Below are 21,351 nucleotides of genomic sequence, written 5' to 3'. Positions count from 1 at the left end.
CAAAAAATAAATAGAAAGTGTGACACTTGGATAAGACTGGAGGGGGTGAAGTATTCGTTCAGATTATATATTAATTTTACACCACAAATATTCTTTCTGTAATCTGTAACTTACACTGTTGGTGATTTCGCTCCATTCTGCGATCCTCTGTTTGCTGCGTGTCGTCAGCTCGTTTATGCAGCGGCGTAGTCTCGATACGCGTTTCCACACAGAAGCCACAGCGGACTCCCTGCCCCCCCGACAGCTCCGCTCTGGGCACCACTCGTTCAGCTCCCCCAGACGCCTCTGCAGAGACTCCACCTCCTCAGACAGAACCTGCAACAGAGAGTCATTCAAAATGTGATTTATATGATAGAGATGAACACAATGGTGAATGATATTCGTCCCTGGAGCACGGAAACTCAAAGAGAATAATGCTCATACGTACTCCAAGCTTGGTCTGCTGGTCAGTGCAGTCAGCGAGACAGGTGACTTTATGACAGATGAACTGTGAGAGGCTGCTCTCTGCGCTCTTCACACTCTGGAGGATTTCATCTTGGCTCTTGGTGTATTTTCTGTAATGTTCTGCACAACTGAAAGAGATCATTTGTTATCTGTTAAGGTCTAATAAGAAGAAGCTTATTCTCAAATGCAAATAAGGCACAGAATGGCTGTGAAGTTGAGAATGCAGACTTTCATCTGTTAGCATATTACCTGCTGAGGTACTCCAGTCGCATGTGTCCCTTTGCCTGGAGAGTGGACATCCTCACCAGGAGCTGACTCAGGATGTTCTCCTGAAGCTGCTCCACCTTCTGGGGGCACAGGTAAGGATGCAGGGCGTCTTGTTTCTGGAGCTGCTCCACATGGGTCTGGAACTGCTGCTGCAGCGAGGCAAGAGCCTGCTGGGTCTCCGGCAGCCTGTCGGAGCAGAGACCAGCAGAGCCCTGCGGGGGCAGCAGAGACACCTCGATGTCCCGCAGGAACTGAGCCGCCTGTGTTACAGCACAGGTGTAGCGGCTCAGGGACTTTTTGGCCTGGGTGATATTCGCCTAAAATACAATAAACACAATTTTTGTATTACTCAAACTAATCCTATATATCATTCCAGTCATTTATTTGAGATGTTTTTGACATAATTTTTTATTGTCCATTATAATTGGTCCCAGTTTTGTTGCACACGACTTTAGCTTTGGATGGTGTGGCTTGGATTCTCATTTACCAAAAAAAGATATATAATAAAAACAAGAACTTGCCATTTGGTGGTCGCATTCGCTGAAGACCGATTTCTTCAAGTCCATCACATCTTGGAATCCGCTCCCTTGTCTGTTTCGTTTCTTCTGCTCGAAAAGCTCCAGTGCTCTCATTCTTGACTGTACAGTATTTTTGAAAGACATGACTCTTTGGTATTCGTTGTTAATTAGTGTTTCATTTGGCTCCGATGAGGGGATTGTCTGGAGCTCCTGCTGGGTCTTCAAGAGGAAGGCCTGAATGGCCACCTTCTCTGAGTCCAGGTCCAGCTCCTTCAGCAGGTTCAGCTCGATGATGCTGAGGTTGTTGTAGAGCGTCAATTCCAAGGTGTCAAGGCTCTCCTCGTTTTTTTTCAGTCTATGCCGCTCTGTGCTCAGCTGTGAGGGGTAGATTTCAGCGGAGATCATCTCGAGTTTGGATCCAGCCTCCTCAGACATGTACCTGATTAGAGGAAGCTGGATGAGGAGGGCCTGCCAGACTTTGTACTTGTCCTCCAGCGCCGTGCTGTCGTCTTTGGTGTGACTGACTTGCTCCTGAACGCTCTCCCTGAGGTCCTCTACACACTGCCTCTGGTTCAGGTACGCCTCGTGACCTTTGGCTTTCATTTCCAGGGTGACCATTTTGCGGAGAAGTTCAGAAATGACCGAGTACAGTTCCTTTGACTTTTCCTGGGGAATCAAGGGTTGCAGAATGTCAGCCTGGGACTTGTGCTCCAAAATCATGTGTTTGAAACGCTCAAAGGCTTGAAGGGACTCGCTTGTGATGGGGAACCTGTGTCTACTCAGATCTACTAACATCTGCCTCAGGCTTGTTTCAATTTTGACAACGTGTTTCTTGCTGGAATCTAAATTCTGGGTGAGATTGTCAAGCTCCTTTTTGGTGGCTTTCTCATAGCTGCTGATGGCTCTGATGTCCTCCTGGAGGTTGGTAAGCTTGTCATAAAGATGACAGTTCTCGCTGATGCTGAGTTCAGGGGCAATGTCTTTACTCTTCATTAAAAGAGCTTCGCAGACAGCGGCTTGCTTCTCAGCCTCAGCCAGAGTCTCTTGGATCTGACGGACTCTGCGCTCAGTGTCAGCCGGGCCCTTGAGCTCGCTGTCCGGACTCCTGGAGGCTTCTTTATGGAGGTGAGCCAAAACCCAGGACTCTAGATCAGCAATCTGCTCCGAAAGCTTCTCTCTGGTCTGCAGGCCCGACTCTATCTCTCTCACAGCCTTGGCTAGCTTCTCAGTAGTCGACTCTGATAGTTTGTGAAGGGAGTCCAGAGATGAGCGCACCATCGGCACCTCCTCAGCCTGGTCCAGCTGTGGAAGGAGCTCCTCCACCTCCTCCACCAGCAGCTCCAGTTGGCCCTGTTTGGTTATGACCTCGGACTGCATCTTCTTGTGATCTCTGAGCTGACGGTGTACATTCTCAGGGAGGAGAGCCACCCTCTTCCTCCTGCCTTCAATGTCACTCTCTGTCTGCTTCGCCCAGGAAAGGCCATCCCTCATCACCATGAGTATTTTCTCCATGATGGGGTTGCTGCTGTTCTGAGTTTGACATGAAATGAGTTCCTCTGTTTGGCGAATTTGGTCTTTGACTCTCTGAAGCCCCTGCTTTATTTCTGTTGTTTCCTTCTCACTTTGTGTGCTGGGGAGTAGCACATCTGACAGCTGCTGCAGATGGAGGTGTGTCTGCTGAGCAGCTTTCACCTCTGCATTTGCCACCATCAGCTGCTTCGCCTTCTTGCAGTTCCACTGAGTAACCGTAGGAGACTTGGCTTCAAGGTCTTTGTCGACTGTCTCCAAATGTTTCTTAAGACCTGATATCGCAGACAGAAGGCTGCTGGTGTTTTGAAAACGGACCTTTGTGTGATACAGGTTTCTCTCCACAGCTCTTTCCAGGCCCCTCCAATTCTCTTGCAGGCTCTTCTGAACGGTCTGTGCGGTTGCTCGCTCAGACCAGCTGAGGTGGGGGTACAACTTGGTATGGGTCAAAAGCAACTCCCCCAGTACTGTTCTGTTCTCCTCCATGCTTCTCTGTAAGGAGAGTAGTCGCTCCGTTTCCTTTGGGATGCTCTCCTCTGGGGACCTGGAATAACACAAGGAGTCTTGGAATCATCGGCCTGGCATTTACAACATTACAAATATTAGCTTGACAGGATGATTTGAGATTTAAGATACAATATTTAAATAACATGAAATGTTAATTAAGTAAAAGCTTTAAAAAACATTCCAGTTTGCCCCCTTTGGCTTTGTGCCACTACGTTTTAAAAGGTAATATTGTCTTATCTTGTTTTTGTGAATTGGTTTTAGAATAGTTTGGTTTGTTTTCTTCTAAAGTGGATGTAAGGAAGAATAGACAAGATGAATAATTTTGATAAAGCTAATGAGGACCCTAAAAAAATACTAAACACTGGAACACTAATTTAATGACAGTTGTATATAATGTGTACGTTTTAAACGATATATTCTCGAGCAATACAAATCTGTTTGCAAAAATAATTTCAGGTTCTGATAAATGATAACAATAAAGAAATGAAATGGAAACCATAGATGAAACTCACATCCTGACAGCTTCCAGTTCTGCTGTCAGTCTCTCCAGGGTGGTCTTGGCTGCTTCACACTGTGCGCAGTAATCTCTGACCAGCTGCAGTTGGGCCTCTTTACTCTGGATGACAGCAGCTGCATCCTGAACTGCGGTACTCCACTGGTCCTCCACACACTCCAGAGCTTCTTTATTCTCAGCTTCAGATTCTCTCAACTGAGAGAGCAAGGACACTTGTGCCTGGGCAGTGTCTCTGCACTCCTGCACTCAGGCAAAAGTAACCACAATTATTCAAAGCCTGTCATTTTAACGCACATGTTATGTTTATTGTACATCTGATTTCTACTAAACACAAGTATAATGCTATGAATGAGTTATTTCAAAAGTTACACATTTTAAGGTGCAATGCACAATCATGTTGAGAAATGTACACTTGTTTTAGTATCCACCTTTAGAACAGGCTGGGACAGATAAGCATTGGAGATGCCAAATTCAGAAGGTACTATATAAGTATTTTTATTACAGAACATGCTGTTCAACTCCACAAGTTTAAAAAAAATGCCTCCATAAATCATTTTTATATCTCGAATGAGTCATGGACCGTGTCATTTTGATTCACACCTGAGCTTCCTCCAGCTGTTTGGCCATGGCTGCTGGGCTGAGTTCAGCTGGGTAATTCTTGCAGCTAAGGACTCTAGATACCAGCCTGCTCAGACGGTTCTCCAGATCACTGGTGGATGAAATCAGAGCCTCTGGAGCCCCTTCCAGTGGTTTACCCTAAGGAAATAGAAACACATCAGAGCTTGCAGTCTTTAAAATCCAAGTGAGGCCCAAGGAGACAAAAAAAAGTAACAACCATGAGCTAGATTCAAATAGCAATGCTGACAGTATATGTTCAACACATTATTATTATTATTATTATTATTATTATTATTATTACTACCATTTCTACACTTGGTTAAACCTAGTGTTAATTTAAAGTAATACTGATACCTCTGATAGTGGACTGGTAGGTCCTGTCCCTGAGAGTAACTGTACTTCCGTGAAGACTTTCCTCATGGTGGATCCTTCTGGTTCCTCCAGAACAAGTTTCTCAGGCTTCCTAACAGTCGTTGCAGCTTGAGCTTTGTTTTCCTGAGAGGGTGAGCCTTCCACCAGGGTTACCTCCCTCCAGATAATGCCAGACGTATGAACTGCCTGCAGTGATGCAGATTGTATCTTGTCAGCCGTGTTCACCTGATCCAATCGTGGATAGAAAACACAGAATTAATGCAAGATTTTGACAAACAACTGCATTCCATTTTAGTCAAGCACGTTGTGAAATAATTAGAATCCTTTTGAATGATCGTTGTTCTCTGGCAGTTTACCAAGCCTTACTTGCTTTGACTCGCAAGACATGCATGGCTCATATTACAACCCAGAGGCAATGAAACCATTGGTAGCACAGGTGTAGATTTCTCAAGCATACATTTGGCTTTGCATGTAAGGCTTATCAAATGTAGCTGTGTGCAGTACTTGTAAAGGCCTAAATGTAAAGTAAATTAAAACACATTTATTTCAGAAGCCCTAAAGGTACATTGATCAGTCATTGATGCTTCTTTGAAAATTGTTGAGCATAATAAAGGATTTACATAATACCAAGAGCAATACAAAAATACTTTCTCTCTCTCTCTCTCTGTCTACTCAACTTGTCAATTAATATGTAATATTATCTGCTATTGTAGTTACTGGGCTATTTTGTATTGTGAAAGTGATCCTTGGGACGGTTGTCCATTGAGAGTTAACTACAAAGTTGTTCAAACTAAATTGACAGAGACCTAATGAACAGTATTGTCTACAGATGATTACCTCTAATGTCTTACCTGTGTTGCATCCATTGTCCTCACGTCAGCAGTGGTGGGAGTTTTGGCCATCGGGAGTGGAACATTTCGTTTTCCTAGATTGACCATTTTTTCCCTTTCCTCTTCCTGAGTTGTCCTCTTCTTCCCCTCATTCTTTTCTTCCTTCTCAATGTCCTTTGCATACGTTGCTTGTCTCTCCGTTAGTGCGCTAGGGACTAACCTTGGTTCACACAGGGAATCTGTAAAGCTTTCTGGCACTTCTTCACTGGTCATCTTTACAGTCTTAACATACTTTTCATCCTGCACTTTTGTTGATACTTCAGCATGCACTTCTTGTACTTCACAATATTTTCCCCCTTTGGGTGTTTCCTTGCTCTTCACTTCGATCATGGTCATCTTGACTGCAGCTTTATCTGGCCCAACATCAGCTGAAGTCTGGTCTTTGTTTTCTGGCACTTTCTCGACATGGATACTTGTTGGATCAATTACAACCCTTGATGTCTTTGCTGTCGGAACAGATGCGGCTTCTTGCTCCTTAATAGTGACCTGGGTACCTGGTTGTAAAACCTGCACTTCAGCCCCTCCGTGGATTTTCTCAATCTTGACAGACTTCATATCCAAGCTCCGGGAGGAATCCTGCTCGTTTTTTGTCAACACTTTAGCCTGAACCTCTTGCTTTTTGTGATCCTTTACATCTTCGGGACTTTCCTGTGTGGTTTTCATCACATCTAGTTTAATCTCTGTTTCGCTTGGTTTTACAGTGTCTTGCTTGGATGAGCTTATTTCTGCAAGTGTTTTTTCGGCTTTACTTGGCTTCACTGCCGTAGAAGCAACCGATGTGAGTTGAGTGGAGTCCCTCAGGGCAACATTCTTTTGACTTTCAGTGGGGATTTGAGGAACTTGTTCTTTTGTCTTAATGGCAGCCTTCTCTGGCTTGACATCTGGTGTACAAACTATAGGATGCTCTTCTTGGACCCCAGGTCCTGTGCATACTTCTAACCTGGTCATCTTGACTGCAGTCTTTTCTGGCTGAACAACATCTAAAGAAAGGTCTTTGTTTTCTGGAAATTCTGTGCCCAGATGACGAGTTGTTTGATCTTTAACAATCCTTGATGACTTTTCTATCGTAACAGGCATGATTTTGTGCTCCTGTTTAGTGGCCTGCGTACTCGGTTGTTGTTCTTTTTGGACACCATGTTCCTTGACCAATCCTTTGCCCACTTCTACTCTGGTCATCTGGACTGCAGTCTTTTCTGGCTGAGCATCAGCTGAAGACAGGTTTTTGTTTTCTGCAACTTCTTGGCTCTGGATACTTGTTTGATCAATATCAATCCCTGGGGCCTTTGCTTTTGTTACATAAGTGATTTCATGCTCCTTCTTGGTTGCCTCTTTACCTGGTTTTAAAATGCACTCTTCACTCCCTTTGAGGATTTTCTCCATCTTAATAGACTCTTCATCAAGGGTCTTTGGTGAATCATTCACATCTTTTGTCGAAACTTTAGCATGCGCTTCTTGCAAGTTGCTATCCTTTACCTCTTTGGGTTTTTCCTGTTTGGTTTTCAAGACCTCTAGTTTAATCTCTGTTTCGCTTGGTTTAACAGTGTCTTGCTTAGATGTATCTGCAAATGTTGTCCCTGCTTGACTAGGCTTCAATGCTGTCGAAGCAACAGAGGTGAGTTGAGTGGAGTAACTCTGAGCAATATTCACTTGCCTTCCAGTGGGGATTTGCGGAACTTCTGCTCTTGTCTTAACGGCAGCCTTCTCTGGCTTGACATCTGGTGTACAAACTATAGGATGCTCTTCTTGGACCCCAGGTCCTTTGCATACTTCTAACTTGGTCATCTTGACTGTAGCTATATCTGGCTGAACATCAGCTGAAGTCAGGTCTTTGTTTTCTGTTAACTTCTTGCCTTGGATACTTGTTTGTTCTTTATCAATCATCGTTACAGAGGGGATATCATGCCCCTTTATAGAGATCTGTGTACCTGGTTTTAAAATATGCACTTCAGTGCCTTTTTGGATTTTCTCAATTTTGACAGACCTTTGATCGATGCTCTGGGGTAAATCATGTACGTCTTTTGTCAACACTTTAGCATGTATCTTTGGCTCTTTTTCTCCTGTGACTGACGTGTTTTCATCTTTCCCGAGAGTGGATGGTATATTTAGTTGAAGGATGCGCATTTGAGGTTCTAATTGGATTTGCTGCATCCTAGCAGGCTTTTCCTCCAGGATCTTGGGTACATCTTTCATACTCTGTGATGACACGTTAGGATGCCCTTCTTGGACTCCAAATACTTTTTTTTCTGTAGCTCTATCTTGGGCAGTTTTCAAGTCTCCTTTCTTAGTATCAGTTTGGCTTGGTTTAACTATGTCTTGTTCATATAAGCTTATATCGATAAAGTCTGTCTCTGTCTCATGTGGTTGCAATGATTTAGATCTAGAAGTCTTGAGTTGAGCAGATTCTCTTTTAGGCACATTGTATTGACATTCAGGACTGCCCTCCTGCACCCTTATCTTAGTAACTTCCCCTGCAGATTCCTCTGGCTTAACACCTGCAGTGGTAACATCTTTGTTTTCCAGCAGCCTTTCGCTCTGGATACACGTTTGAACAATATCTATCCTCTGCTCTTTCGCTCTTGTGACTGATGTGTATTCATAACTCTGCAGGCTGGTCGGCATATCCAGTTGTAGGATGCACACTTCAGGCTCCCTGGTGATCTTCTCAATAGTAACACATTTTTCATCAAAGCTCTTATGTACATGTTCAATGCCATGTGGGGAAGGTGTAGGGTGCTCTTTTACGACCTGTTCCTTGACCTGTTTGGGTTTTTCCAACATGGTTTGTTTAGTCCCAGTTTGGCTTGTTTTCACAATATCTTTCTCAGATATGCTTATCTCTACAAATTCTGTCCTTGCCTGATCTTGAGGCAATGCTTCAGAAGGAGAGTGTTGGGCATTGTCCCTTTGAGTCACATCGCCATGATTTTCATTAGAGATTTCTTGCACTTTTTTTAGTATTCTAGTAATATTAAATGCAGTCATCTCTGTCTTAACAACAGCAGCAATCCAATCTTTGTTTTCTGGGTCCATTTCACTCTGGATACTTCCTTGTACTGGTGTAATTTTTGCACTTGTGACAGATGGGTTTTCATTCACCTCTGGACTTGTCTGAATATCTCGTTTTAAAATGCGCACTTCAGGCTCCATGTGGATTGTCTTAGGTGTATCATCGATGTCATGTGTTGACATTTTACCTAGTTCTTTCTGGAAGTCATAAACCTTACCTTGTTCTCGTCTATCCTGAACGAGACTAAGAGTTCCACTTGGTTCTACTTTGTTTTGCTTAATTGAGCTTATTTTAGAAAATTCTGCCTCAGCCTTATAAGGCTGAACCCCAGCAAAATCAGCTGAGGTAGGTTGAGTGAACTCACTCTGAGCCGCAAGATCAGTCAAAGACTGATCTTGCTTTATTTCGTATGTCTGGGTAAATCCAACCTCAGGCAGATCAAGGACCAGATATCTCTTCTGAGTCTCACTTGTGTTTTCACATAACTTGTCTATGTAGTCTGCCACATGTGGTGTATCAGTAGGCTTGGTGGAAAGAGATGGCTTTGTTTGAGGTAATGTACTTAAGTATTTTTCTGTAGACTGAGTAATGGTATATTTAGGGGCCTCTTTGGATTTATCTTCAGGCTCCTGTAACTCAGAATGTGGAGGTATAGCCCAGGTTAAAATGGATGTAAGAAAAGACTCCAAAGGCTCATTATTTGGAGATGTCAGACAAGGATCCTCCTTTTCTGATACTTGCACACATGTGTCCAGAATGACTGTAGCCCCTTTCTGTTCTTGGAATACCCGAATGGTGCCACCATCCTGAACAGTAAACTTCTCAGATATTGGACTGACATCCTTCACAGTAGTTTGACTGCTCTCAGCAGGATTCATCTTTTGAGGGACATTTGATTTCACATCATCCTTGATTGGAGTTAAACATGGCTTCTGACTGTCAGTTTTATCCTTGGTCTTCGTCAGCTCCTTGCTCGAAATTTCCAAAGAAACCTTTGGACTCTTTGACTTTATTTTGGTTGGGGAAAGCTTACTATCTTTAACAACATCAGTTTCAACAGCTCCTGCAACAACCTGTCCAGATAAAGCCTTCCCACACTCAGGTTCTACTTTAACCTCCTTAGACTCCACCTCATCACTTCCAACAACAGCAGAAGCCGGCTTTACAGTTGTGGAAACATCTACATCTTTCAGTATTTTCCTGGCAGGTATGGTCAATTCCTCAAGTTCTGAAGAAAGTTTGATGTCTTTTGACATTATTTTAGTAGGTGAAACAACAGTAATTTTAGATGTTGCCGTGACTGCTGTGACCTCTGTACGTGAAGATGGCTTCTGAGTCTCAGGCTTTACATTGGTCTTTGTCAGGCCTGTGGTAGCAGGTTCTGGGGAAAGTTTAAGACCCTTTGACTTTATTTGAGTTGGTGAAAGTTTACCTTTTTCCATGTCGGTAGTTTCAGTTGGTACTGTGACAACGTCTAGAGTTGAAGATGGCTTCTGACTCTCAGGCTCTACATTGGTCTTTATCAGGTCTGTGGTAGCAGGTTCTGGAGACAGTTTAAGACCCTTTGACTTTCTTTTGGTTGGTGAAAGTTTACCTTTTTCCATACCAGTAGTTGCACTTGGTGTTGTGACTACTTCTGGAGTTGAAGGTGGTTTCTGACTGTCAGGCTCTTCCTTGGTTTTTGTTGGCTCAGTGAAAGCAGGTTCTGGGGATAGTTTAAGACCCTTTGACTCTCTTTTGGTTGGCGAAAGTGTACTTTTCTCAACAACAGTCATTTCAGTTGGTGCTGTAACTACTTGTTTAGTTGAAGATGACTTCTGATTGTCAGATTCCTCCTTGGTCTTTGTCAGGTCTGTGGTAGCAGGTTCTGAAGAAAGTTTTGGATCCCTTGACCTAATTGTTGTTAGTGAAAGATGACCTTTATCCACAACAGTAGTTTTGATTGTTCCTTCGACAACATCTAGAGTTGATGACTTTTGACTGTCAAGTTCTTTCTTACGTTGTTCAGGCTCAGCAGCAGGTGACATTACATGGGTAACAACGGTTTCTGAATCTGTGGAAAAGTCCCCACTCTTTGTTTTTGTTGTGGTTGCTACAAGCTTTGTTTCTTCAATAACAACACTTTTGTTTCTGTCAAATGAACCTAAAGTAGATCTTAGACCTTCCAATTCTATTGCTGTCTGAGGTGTGTCATTCTCTAAAGGTTCATGAGGAGGTTTTGTACTCTTTGACATTCCCTTGGGTAGTAGAAATGTACTTTCTGGAACTTTGGATGCCTCTAAACCCCTTGATTTTCTCCTTGGTGGTATGACTTTAGTTTCTTCCTCAACAACAGTTTCAGTTTGCTCTTCAGAGCTTAATGTCGACTTCTGACTTTCAGGATCTTGCTTACTCTCCGCCACCTCCTTGGTTACATGTTCAGGGGAACACTTTGGACCCTTATATCTTCTTTTGGTTGGAAAAGGCTTCTTTTCTTTCACAACAGTAGCTTCTGTTGTTTCTGTGGCCACATGTGGAGAGTTCAGGCTGTCAGGTTCTTTCTTATCATCTTTAGATTTTCCATCAGCAGTTTTATTTGGGACATCAACTTGCTGCAAAGTTGTCGCAAGTTCAGCACTTTTTGTCAAAGCAGACCTCTGACTTTCATGTTCTTCCATTATATGTATTACCTGCTTGTCAGACTTTTTCAGAGGTAGAGTTGTATTATTTGGAGATGACAGACAAGGATCCTCCTTTTCTGATACTTGCACACATGTTTCCAGAATGACTGTAGCCACTTTCTGTTCTTGGAATACCCGAATGGTGCCACCATCCTGAACAGTAAACTTCTCAGATATTGGACTGACATCCTTCCCAGTAGTTTGACTGCTCTCAGCAGGATTCATCTTTTGAGGGACATTTGATTTCACATCATCCTTGATTGGAGTTAAACATGGCTTCTGACTGTCAGTTTTATCCTTGGTCTTCGTCAGCTCCTTGCTCGAAATTTCCAAAGAAACCTTTGGACTCTTTGACTTTATTTTGGTTGGGGAAAGCTTACTATCTTTAACAACATCAGTTTCAACAGCTCCTGCAACAACCTGTCCAGATAAAGCCTTTCCACACTCAGGTTCTACTTTAACCTCCTTAGACTCCACCTCATCACTTCCAACAACAGCAGAAGCTGGCTTTACAGTTGTGGAAACATCTACATCTTTCAGTATTTTCCTGGCAGGTATGGTCAATTCCTCAAGTTCTGAGGAAAGTTTGATGTCTTTTGACATTATTTTAGTTGGTGAAACAACAGTAATTTTAGATGTTGCCGTGACTGCTGTGATCTCTGTACGTGAAGATGGCTTCTGACTCTCAGGCTTTCCATTGGTCTTTGTCAGGCCTGTGGTAGCAGGTTCTGGGGAAAGTTTAAGACCCTTTGACTTTATTTTAGTTGGTGAAAGTTTACCTTTTTCCATGTCGGTAGTTTCAGTTGGTACTGTGACAACGTCTAGAGTTGAAGATGGCTTCTGACTCTCAGGCTCTACATTGGTCTTTGTCAGGTCTGTGGTAGCAGGTTCTGGAGACAGTTTAAGACCCGTTGACTTTCTTTTGGTTGGTGAAAGTTTACCTTTTTCCATACCAGTAGTTGCACTTGGTGTTGTGACTACTTCTGGAGTTGAAGGTGGTTTCTGACTGTCAGGCTCTTCCTTGGTTTTTGTTGGCTCAGTAAAAGCAGGTTCTGGGGATAGTTTAAGACCCTTTGACTCTCTTTTGGTTGGCGAAAGTGTACTTTTCTCAACAACAGTCATTTCAGTTGGTGCTGTAACTACTTGTTTAGTTGAAGATGACTTCTGACTGTCAGATTCCTCCTTGGTCTTTGTCAGGTCTATGATAGCAGGTTCTGGAGAAAGTTTAAGACCCTTTGACTTTCTTTTGGTTGGTGAAAGTTTACCTTTTTCCATACCAGTAGTTGCACTTGGTGCTGTGAGTACTTCTGGAGTTGAATGTGGTTTCTGACTGTCAGTCTCTTCCTTCGTTCGTGTTGGCTCAGTGACAGCAGGTTCTGGGGATAGTTTAAGACCCTTTGACTCTCTTTTGGTTGGCGAAAGTGTACTTTTCTCAACAACAGTCATTTCAGTTGGTGCTGTAACTACTTGTTTAGTTGAAGATGACTGCTGACTGTCAGTCTCTTCCTTGGTTCGTGTTGGCTCAGTGAAAGCAGGTTCTGGGGATAGTTTAAGACCCTTTGACTCTCTTTTGGTTGGCGAAAGTGTATTTTTCTCAACAACAGTCATTTCAGTTGGTGCTGTAACTACTTGTTTAGTTGAAGATGACTTCTGACTGTCAGGCTCTTCCTTGGTATGTGTCGGCTCAGTGAAAGCAGGTTCTGGGGATAGTTTAAGACCCTTTGACTCTCTTTTGGTTGGCGAAAGTGTATTTTTCTCAACAACAGTCATTTCAGTTGGTGCTGTAACTACTTGTTTAGTTGAAGATGACTTCTGACTGTCAGGCTCTTCCTTGGTTTTTGTTGGCTCAGTGAAAGCATGTTCTGGGGATAGTTTAAGACCCTTTGACTCTCTTTTGGTTGGCGAAAGTGTACTTTTCTCAACAACAGCCATTTCAGCTGATGCTGTAACTACTTGTTTAGTTGAAGAGGACTTCTGACTGTCAGATTCCTCCTTGGTCTTTGTCAGCTCTGTGGTAGTAAGCTCTGAAGAAAGTTTAAGACCCTTTGACTTTCTTTTGGTTGGGGAAAGTTTACTTTTCTCAACAACAGTTGTTTCAGTTGGTTTTGTGGCCACTTCTGGAGTTGAAGATGAATTCTGACTGTCAGGCTCTTCCTTGGTCTTTGTTGAATCAGTAGAAGCAGTTTCAGGGGAAAGTTTGAGACCCTTTGATTTCATTTTGGTTGGTGAAAGTGTACCTTCCTCTGAAACACCCTTTTCAGTCGTTGCTGTGACCACGTCTGGAGTCGAAGATGACTTCTGATTGTCAGAGTCCTCCTTGGTATTTGTCAGCTCTGTGGTAGTAAGTTCTGAAGAAAGTTTAAGACCCGTTGACTCTCTTTTGGTTGGCGAAAGTGTACTTTTCTCAACAACAGTCATTTCAGTTGGTGCTGTAACTACTTGTTTAGTTGAAGAGGACTTCTGACTGTCAGATTCCTCCTTGGTCTTTGTCAGCTCTGTGGTAGTAAGCTCTGAAGAAAGTTTAAGACCCTTTGACTTTCTTTTGGTTGGGGAAAGTTTACTTTTCTCAACAACAGTTGTTTCAGTTGGTTTTGTGGCCACTTCTGGAGTTGAAGATGAATTCTGACTGTCAGGCTCTTCCTTGGTCTTTGTTGAATCAGTAGAAGCAGTTTCAGGGGAAAGTTTGAGACCCTTTGATTTTATTTTGGTTGGTGAAAGTGTACCTTCCTCTGAAACACCCTTTTCAGTCGTTGCTGTGACCACGTCTGGAGTCGAAGATGACTTCTGATTGTCAGAGTCCTCCTTGGTATTTGTCAGCTCTGTGGTAGTAAGTTCTGAAGAAAGTTTAAGACCCTTTGACTTTCTTTTGGTTGGCGAAAGTTTACCTTCCTCCGAAACAGCCGTTTCAGTTGGTATTGTGGCCACTTCTGGAGTTGCAGATGGCTTCTGACTGTCAGATTCTTCCTTTATGTTTTTCTGCTGCATATCAGAAGGGTCTAGGGAAAGTTTAAGACCCTTTGACTTTCTTTTGGATGGGGAAAGTTTACCTTTTTCCACAAGAGCCATTTCAGTTGGTGCTGTGACAACCTCTGGGGTTGAAGATGGCTTCTGATTGTCAGATTCATCCTTAGTCTTTGTCAGCTCTTTGGTAGTAAGTTCTGAAGACAGTTTTGGATCCATTGACCTAATTTTTGTTAGTGAAAGATTACCTTTATCCACGACAGTAGTTTTGATTGTTCCTTCGACAACATCTAGAGTTGATGACTTTTGACTGTCAAGTTCTTTCTTACGTTGTTCAGGCTCAGCAGCAGGTGACATTACATGGGTAACAACGGTTTCTGAATCTGTGGAAAAGTCCCCACTCTTTGTTTTTGTTGTGGTTGCTACAAGCTTTGTTTCTTCAATAACAACACTTTTGTTTCTGTCAAATGAACCTAAAGTAGATCTTAGACCTTCCGATTCTATTGCTGTCTGAGGTGTGTCATTCTCTAAAGGTTCATGAGGAGGTTTTGTACTCTTTGACATTCCCTTGGGTAGTAGAAATGTACTTTCTGGAACTTTGGATGCCTCTAAACCCCTTGATTTTCTCCTTGGTGGTATGACTTTAGTTTCTTCCTCAACAACAGTTTCAGTTTGCTCTTCAGAGCTTAATGTAGACTTCTGACTTTCAGGATCTTGCTTACTCTCCGCCACCTCCTTGGTTACATGTTCAGGGGAACACTTTAGACCCTTATATCTTCTTTTGGTTGGAAAAGGCTTCTTTTCTTTCACAACAGTAGCTTCTGTTGTTTCTTTGGCCACATGTGGAGAGTTCAGGCTGTCAGGTTCTTTCTTATCATCTTTAGATTTCCCATCAGCAGTTTTATTTGGGACATCAACTTGCTGCAAAGTTGTCGCAAGTTCAGCACTTTTTGTCAAAGCAGACCTCTGACTTTCATGTTCTTCCAATATATGTATTACCTGCTTGTCAGACTTTTTCGGAGGTAGAGTTGTTGACTTTTGCTTTGGTGGTGAAACCTCACTTTTTTCCGAAACAGCAATTACAGCTGGCAGTGGAACTGACTCTGAACTGAAAAGCTTCCCAGTCTCTGAAACAGTGGAAACGTCAAGACTCTTTGACTTTCTCATGGTTCGTACAAACTCAGCTTCTACCACCACAGCAGCAGAATCAGTTTGCTCCTTGGATCTCTGTAAAGACATTTGACTGTCAGGCATTTCCATGGTCTGTGTTTTCTCACTGTAAGAAAATGCTGGTGAAAGTTTTTGACTCTTTGACTTTCTTTTGTTTGGCGAAAGCTTATTTTCTACCAAAACAGCAGTTTCGCTAGGCTGCTCGCCTTGAGCAGTCTTTCCATTCTGAGGGATTTTCTTAGTTTCGACAAGCTTTGCAGTCGTAGAAATGTTGGAGCTCTTTGACTCTTGGCATTTTTGTACAGACTTAGGTTGCACATTATCTGTTTCTGTGATGGGCATTGAAGAGAGGACAGATTTTACATTCTCTGTGTCGCCTTTGATCTGCGTAGGTTTTGAAACATTATCCTTAGAAGACATGTCTGCAGTCTTTGACTCTGTACTGGTAGGTCCAAGCCTGGCATCAGTTGCTACTGTGACAGACGGGAATGTCTCTGATACATTTAGAATAATGGTTGCCTTACGCTTTGTTTCTTCAGAAGAAGCACTTCCTGTCAAATTTCCGGGTGATCCTTGAGTAATAACAGTTTTCACCATTTCAGGCTCCACCTTAGGCTGGGCAGGTTCAGTATCAGTGGCCGAAGTCTTGGATTTTCTCCTGGATGGTACAGGTGTAGTTTTCTCACTAACACTAGCTGCAGACTGCCCAATGACCTTTTTGATTGGTACAGGTTGCTCTAAAGTAGGTTTAGTTTGCTTAGCTCCAAAAGGCTCAGCAGTGGGATCTAGGCTTTTACCTTCTTCCTTCTTCAACAGTATCTCTTGAGAAGTGTTGTAAGGTTGCGCTGTAAAAGATTCTGATTGATATGTTGAACTCGGAGATTTAGTTTTTGTTGGTTCTATTCTGCTGTGTTCGACACCAATGGATTTGATGTCTTCCTTGACTGCTGTCAAAGTAGGCTTCAATGTTTTAGGATCAGTTTCCAGCTCAGCAGAAACCAATAATTCATATTCAATAGATGTAGATTGTTCTGTTATGGGAATGTTTCTTTGCAGTTCGACTTGTTGTTTCTTCTCAGGTGAGAGCTTGCTTTTTCGTGGTGGTGCCACTACCGGTGTCTTTGTCTCCTCTACATTACCTTGAAGGACATCAGGCAGCTTTTGTTTACGCTTTCCATCAAGTTCCTTGAGTAAAAAAAGGGTACAAATTTCATTAATTATTACTGAGTTACATAACCTTTTTTAATAATAAAAAATTGCAATAGTTAATTAACTATGAATTATATATAAATCTGTTAAACATGCATAAAATACCTTTAAGCTCAGGCGAAGAGAAACCTTATGTGTGCTTGCTTCGGTGAGTCTTTCTGAACAATCCCTCTCCAGTTTCATAGCCAAGTCGGGCTTCAAACAGTCTCTTAGAAACTGATCGTGAGAAAGCGCATCCCTTAGGCCGGACTGCAACTTTTCACCTTCCTCTAATTTCGCCTAACACAAGGAGGAAAAACATATTAAAGAGCTTCGTGATGAAAAATCAGTGTGTGTATGAAATGTTGATCATGGATTGCAAAATATGAGATGTAATAAGCAGCCCTCAAGTTTACTCAACTGTATAAATGTTTACTAAAAGAAAGCAATAAGCATGAAAAGACAGAAACCTGCACAGAGGAAATGGACTGTGAAGGGTTGCTCTGGTTCCAGTCTTGCAAAGCATGGAGACAGTCCATCAGACAGCGTGCTGTGTTTGTAGAGCAGGTTCCTTGACGCTCACTCATCCTGGACTTTAGACTGTAGACATAGTTAAATCACATTTATTGTTTAAACAACATTTGCATGCGCATGATTTATACTAAATTAGCTCACAATTAAAACATTTGTTATGTTTCCCCAGCAAAAAATAGTGTGCATAAGAAACAACTGCAAGAACAAATTACAAACACATTTATGGAACAACAATACACAGAAATGTTCATGTGTAAATGTGAGTTAAGGCATTAGATAACATGCAATCAGTTTATAATTACAGGAGAACTCTGTGTTTCCATGCCATTGAAACAGAAACATGCCTTAGTGGATCACTCTGCCCAAGCTTGGGCAGAGTGATCCACTAAGGCATGTTTCTGGTAAGAATAATTGAAAACTAAATTGAAATAGAAAATGCCAGCTGAGAATGTGTGGAATCCGTTCAAGAAGGCTAAATCAAGTTAAAAAAGCTCCAGTGATGAAGTGTACAGTTACTGCATGTCATGCAACTTCATCAGGTTTACATATTTCTTGTTTAAACTTTGAGAGAAATACAAATGTATATTTCAAAGAAAAATTTGCAAAAAAAACTGCTGCTTGTCTTAATGTTAGAAACAATCAAAGTAAATCCCCAATATATAATGAGGCTGTTTTCATCTATATGTGACATCTAAAGGTGGTACCTGTCATGTTGCTGGCATAAGGACTTCACAGAAGTCATCACTTCTGATGGCAGCTCGTCAGTGGCAGACGTAACCTCTATTTCCTGGTGAAGGTCATGAACTTTCACACCCAAATCTTTTAGGGATTTCTCACATTTCTAACAGAAGAAGGAAGACATCATCACATAAGTAATATTCACATTCCTGCAATAGCGTAACATAGAAATAGAGCAATATTAGCATGCCTGCGTGTGGAACATAGCAGCAGTTTTGATAATAAAACAGGTAGATACATTGAGATTTGTTGAAGAATAAATAAGGTAATAATAACTCGGAGGCTGTTGGACAAATGTTTTTTATCTCTTAATAAATCTATATGTTCCTATAACATTGATTTACATGAAAATAGTTAAGAATAACAATAGAAAATTCTTGGCCTGAAAGCAATGAATTATATTTAGGGATGCTCCGATCGCCAATTTTGGGGCCGATCGCCGGAATCGCCAATCCGATCAAGTGGGCGGGGCCTATGTGGATCTTCCATTTAAAGTGATGTTTAAAACTCAGTTAATGGGGCTCAGTTAATGGGGCTCATTCACTGGCGCAAACAACAACCAACATAATTATTACATTCAAATGAAGTACATTATTCAAGTTTACATCAACTTTGGATAATAACACGGGAGAAATGAGCGGAAGCGCTCTCTTTTCCTCTCTCTCCCTCTCTCTCCCCTGACAGCCTGTCAGTATCTCATGCAGCTCACTGATCCAGTAATGAGTGACCCGACAGTGAAGAATAAATATATGTATAACTAGTTTAGCTTGTTCCAGAGGTAGATAAAATAGCTAAGTGTGTTAGGTCTAACTCTCATTGTGTGTGTTGCTCCGCTCACCGGTCCGTCACAGCGGGGGGAGCTGCAGGATTTCTGCTTCACACACGTTGCATACCGCTATTTTACTGTCATTTTCGGACACCTTAAAATACTGCCAGACTGGTGAAGCCATTTTGGTGAGCTTGTTTTTGCCGCTCACAGAGAAAAGTGTATTTTACGTCATGTGATCGGCTCTCCCGTTCGGCATTTATAGAGAGCACCGATCGATCGGCAGAGAGTGAATATCGGCCGATATCGATCGGAGCATCCCTAATGATATTCTTCATTTGTCACATTTACTAGCGAGGTTCACTTACTGTACAAAATCCTTTTCTACAGATTTATTCCCTGGAACTCACCCTTCTAACTGATAATAGAATGGTGGGGTGGTTACATCCAGTTTAAAGCAGTAATACCTGGAGGCTGTTCCAGTGCTGTTGGAGCTGATCGATGTTGTTCTGCGGTTCGCTGTAGCTGAGCGCCTGGTCCAGAGAGCGGAGCTCCCACTGCAGCACTGCAGCTTTATCCTTCAGCCCCTGGGCCTTCTTGGCCACTTGACTGTCCTGCTCCTCCAGCCGAACCTCACAGGCCGCCAGGCGCTCCCTAACCTCCCGCTCCGAGGTGGCACAGAGGTCGTGGAGATGGCTGACCTCCAGGGTAAGGGCATCCCGACCTCCAGGGGAGCAGAGGCTCAGCAAACTGTCTCTGGCAGAGTCCAGCTCCTTCATCTCCCTCTGCTCTCTATCCACTGTCTGGAGTAAAGCCTGGCATCAGCAGGGAGAGAAAGATTATTAGAATGCAATTGACATTCTTGGAAAGAGCCCCTAATATTTGGATACAATAAATGTTCCAAGATGAGACATGCCAGTCATTGTACAACAAGTCAACACACATTCCCAGTTCAAACACGAGTTATCATCAAAACATGTCTTAACCAGTAATTACAAAAAGCTTGGAAATGTTGTTGTTGTTACTGGTTAAGATTTTTTCAGTTTTCAATATTTTCCGTGACAGATTGCTGCAACTGGCTTCTCTCAAATATCTAAACTAATAATGATGTGTAAATGTGTCTGACCTTTAGAGTGTTGATAGTGTTGTGTAGACCCTTTCTGTCTGCAGGAGGGGCTCCCAGGCCTTTAACGTGCTCCCTCAGCCAATCCTGAGCTGCTACATGCTGCTCCACCAGCTGGGTGCACTGCCTCTCCGTCACCATGCCCTGCTCCAGGTTTGCTACCGCTTCCTGCAAACAACAGTAGTTACATTTTTTCAGACAAAGAAACGTGGCTATTTTTATATTTTAAGTTATTTGTTGAGCCCGTTAAATAGATTTAGAGAAGCATTTTTCTTCTTCATTAAATTGCACTACAATCTTCTGGTTAATTTTGTATTCATCATAGTCAAGTTAAGTCATATTTAGACAGTTTACATTTGACACTTGGTCTCAATATATAGCAAATACAATCTCATTATAATCTTGACAAAAATGTAGAACTCACAGTGAGCTCTTTCAGCAGAGGAGGAATGGACTTCTCCTTGTCTGCCACTGATTGATCTGACCAGCCAATGTCCTGTGTGATCTCAAACAGCTCGGTTGCCTTCAGGGGTCAAATGCAGTGAAGATGATCATTTTATCAACAACTCAACCTCACATGTGTCTCACGTATTTCTAATCACACTCATTTAGCTTTAGGCTTCCTGTGCTCGTACCTGTGTGCGGAGGTTAGAGAGGACGGGGGCCAGAGCTGTGCTTTGCTCCAGCAGGGTGCGGGCCTGTTCCACCGCCTGCCTCCGCTCTCCCAGGCCGGGCCAGGGGAAGACCCTCGGAAGGCCGGAGGTCTGCTTCTGATACTCAGACAGACGGGCCTCAGCCTGGCCTCGCTGGTACTGACAGGACCCCAGGCGCTCCACAACACCCTTCAGCTGCCTGATGGGTAATAGCAGATTAAAGACAGTTGTTGTTGTTATGGCTATGAGTTGCAATGAACAACAATGAAATATAGGTTCACATTTTCATTTTGTCAATTGGATTGTTTATGTTGTAATTTTTTTTTTTTTTTTTTAAATCTATTCATTATGTTTGTTGAACTGTTTATACTGAAAAGCCCCCTGAGACAAATGTATAGTTTGGGATATTGGCCTACTTAAATAAAATTAGATAGGGTTTGAATTTGAGGAACAGGATTCCAACAACAGTTCAATACATAGATTTGATCAAATGTTTTCAAATCCCAGCCTCGTCATTGAAAGGAATTGAGTGTGTTGCTTAAGAACACTTTTAAGATGCCTGACGCCAAAAAGAACTGAACTTTGATAAGAAGCTTCTGTCAGCTGATATGTAACTGAGCCGGTGACATGTATTTCAAATGGAAAACAAGTAGAGGGTTTCCCTCATCTTCCTGTACCTCTGTGTGTCCTCGGCAGCCTGCAGGACCGTCCTCCACTGCTGCTCAGTGTCCTGGACCATCTTCTGGACCTCCAGTTTCTTGTCTCCCTGCAGATCTTCCTGCTCAAACAGACTCTCCGCTCGCCTCTTCAGCTCCATCACCTGAGCTTCTCCCTTCGACTTGGAGCTCAAAATAGCCTAAAGACACAATCATAAACAATTTGTAATAGTTATAT

At 42.6% G+C, this 21,351-nt stretch overlaps 1 protein-coding gene across 3 annotated transcripts in view; it reads right to left on the bottom strand.

The window, feature by feature from the left end:
• LOC307046291 (uncharacterized protein) overlaps nucleotides 1-21,351 on the bottom strand; it is a 53,912-nt gene that overhangs the window by 15,618 nt on the left and 16,943 nt on the right. For all 3 annotated transcript variants that reach the window (XM_079692665.1, XM_079692666.1, XM_079692667.1), the window contains exons 27-42: nucleotides 21,135-21,313; nucleotides 20,440-20,656; nucleotides 20,229-20,327; nucleotides 19,808-19,972; nucleotides 19,149-19,496; nucleotides 17,882-18,018; nucleotides 17,114-17,243; nucleotides 16,770-16,943; nucleotides 5,619-16,640; nucleotides 4,750-4,992; nucleotides 4,378-4,533; nucleotides 3,776-4,017; nucleotides 1,233-3,300; nucleotides 694-1,028; nucleotides 428-572; nucleotides 115-315 (exon numbers count right to left, since the gene is read on the bottom strand). In XM_079692665.1, the coding sequence (XP_079548791.1) occupies nucleotides 115-315; nucleotides 428-572; nucleotides 694-1,028; nucleotides 1,233-3,300; nucleotides 3,776-4,017; nucleotides 4,378-4,533; nucleotides 4,750-4,992; nucleotides 5,619-16,640; nucleotides 16,770-16,943; nucleotides 17,114-17,243; nucleotides 17,882-18,018; nucleotides 19,149-19,496; nucleotides 19,808-19,972; nucleotides 20,229-20,327; nucleotides 20,440-20,656; nucleotides 21,135-21,313 (15,861 nt within the window). The remainder of the gene's footprint in view (nucleotides 1-114; nucleotides 316-427; nucleotides 573-693; nucleotides 1,029-1,232; nucleotides 3,301-3,775; nucleotides 4,018-4,377; nucleotides 4,534-4,749; nucleotides 4,993-5,618; nucleotides 16,641-16,769; nucleotides 16,944-17,113; nucleotides 17,244-17,881; nucleotides 18,019-19,148; nucleotides 19,497-19,807; nucleotides 19,973-20,228; nucleotides 20,328-20,439; nucleotides 20,657-21,134; nucleotides 21,314-21,351) is intronic.

Source organism: Notothenia rossii, assembly GCF_949606895.1.
Source record: "Notothenia rossii genome assembly, chromosome: 7".
In the NCBI taxonomy this organism is placed as follows: domain Eukaryota; kingdom Metazoa; phylum Chordata; class Actinopteri; order Perciformes; family Nototheniidae; genus Notothenia; species Notothenia rossii.
Note: the sequence above shows the minus strand (reverse complement) of the source record. Positions and strands in the feature narration are given on the sequence as shown.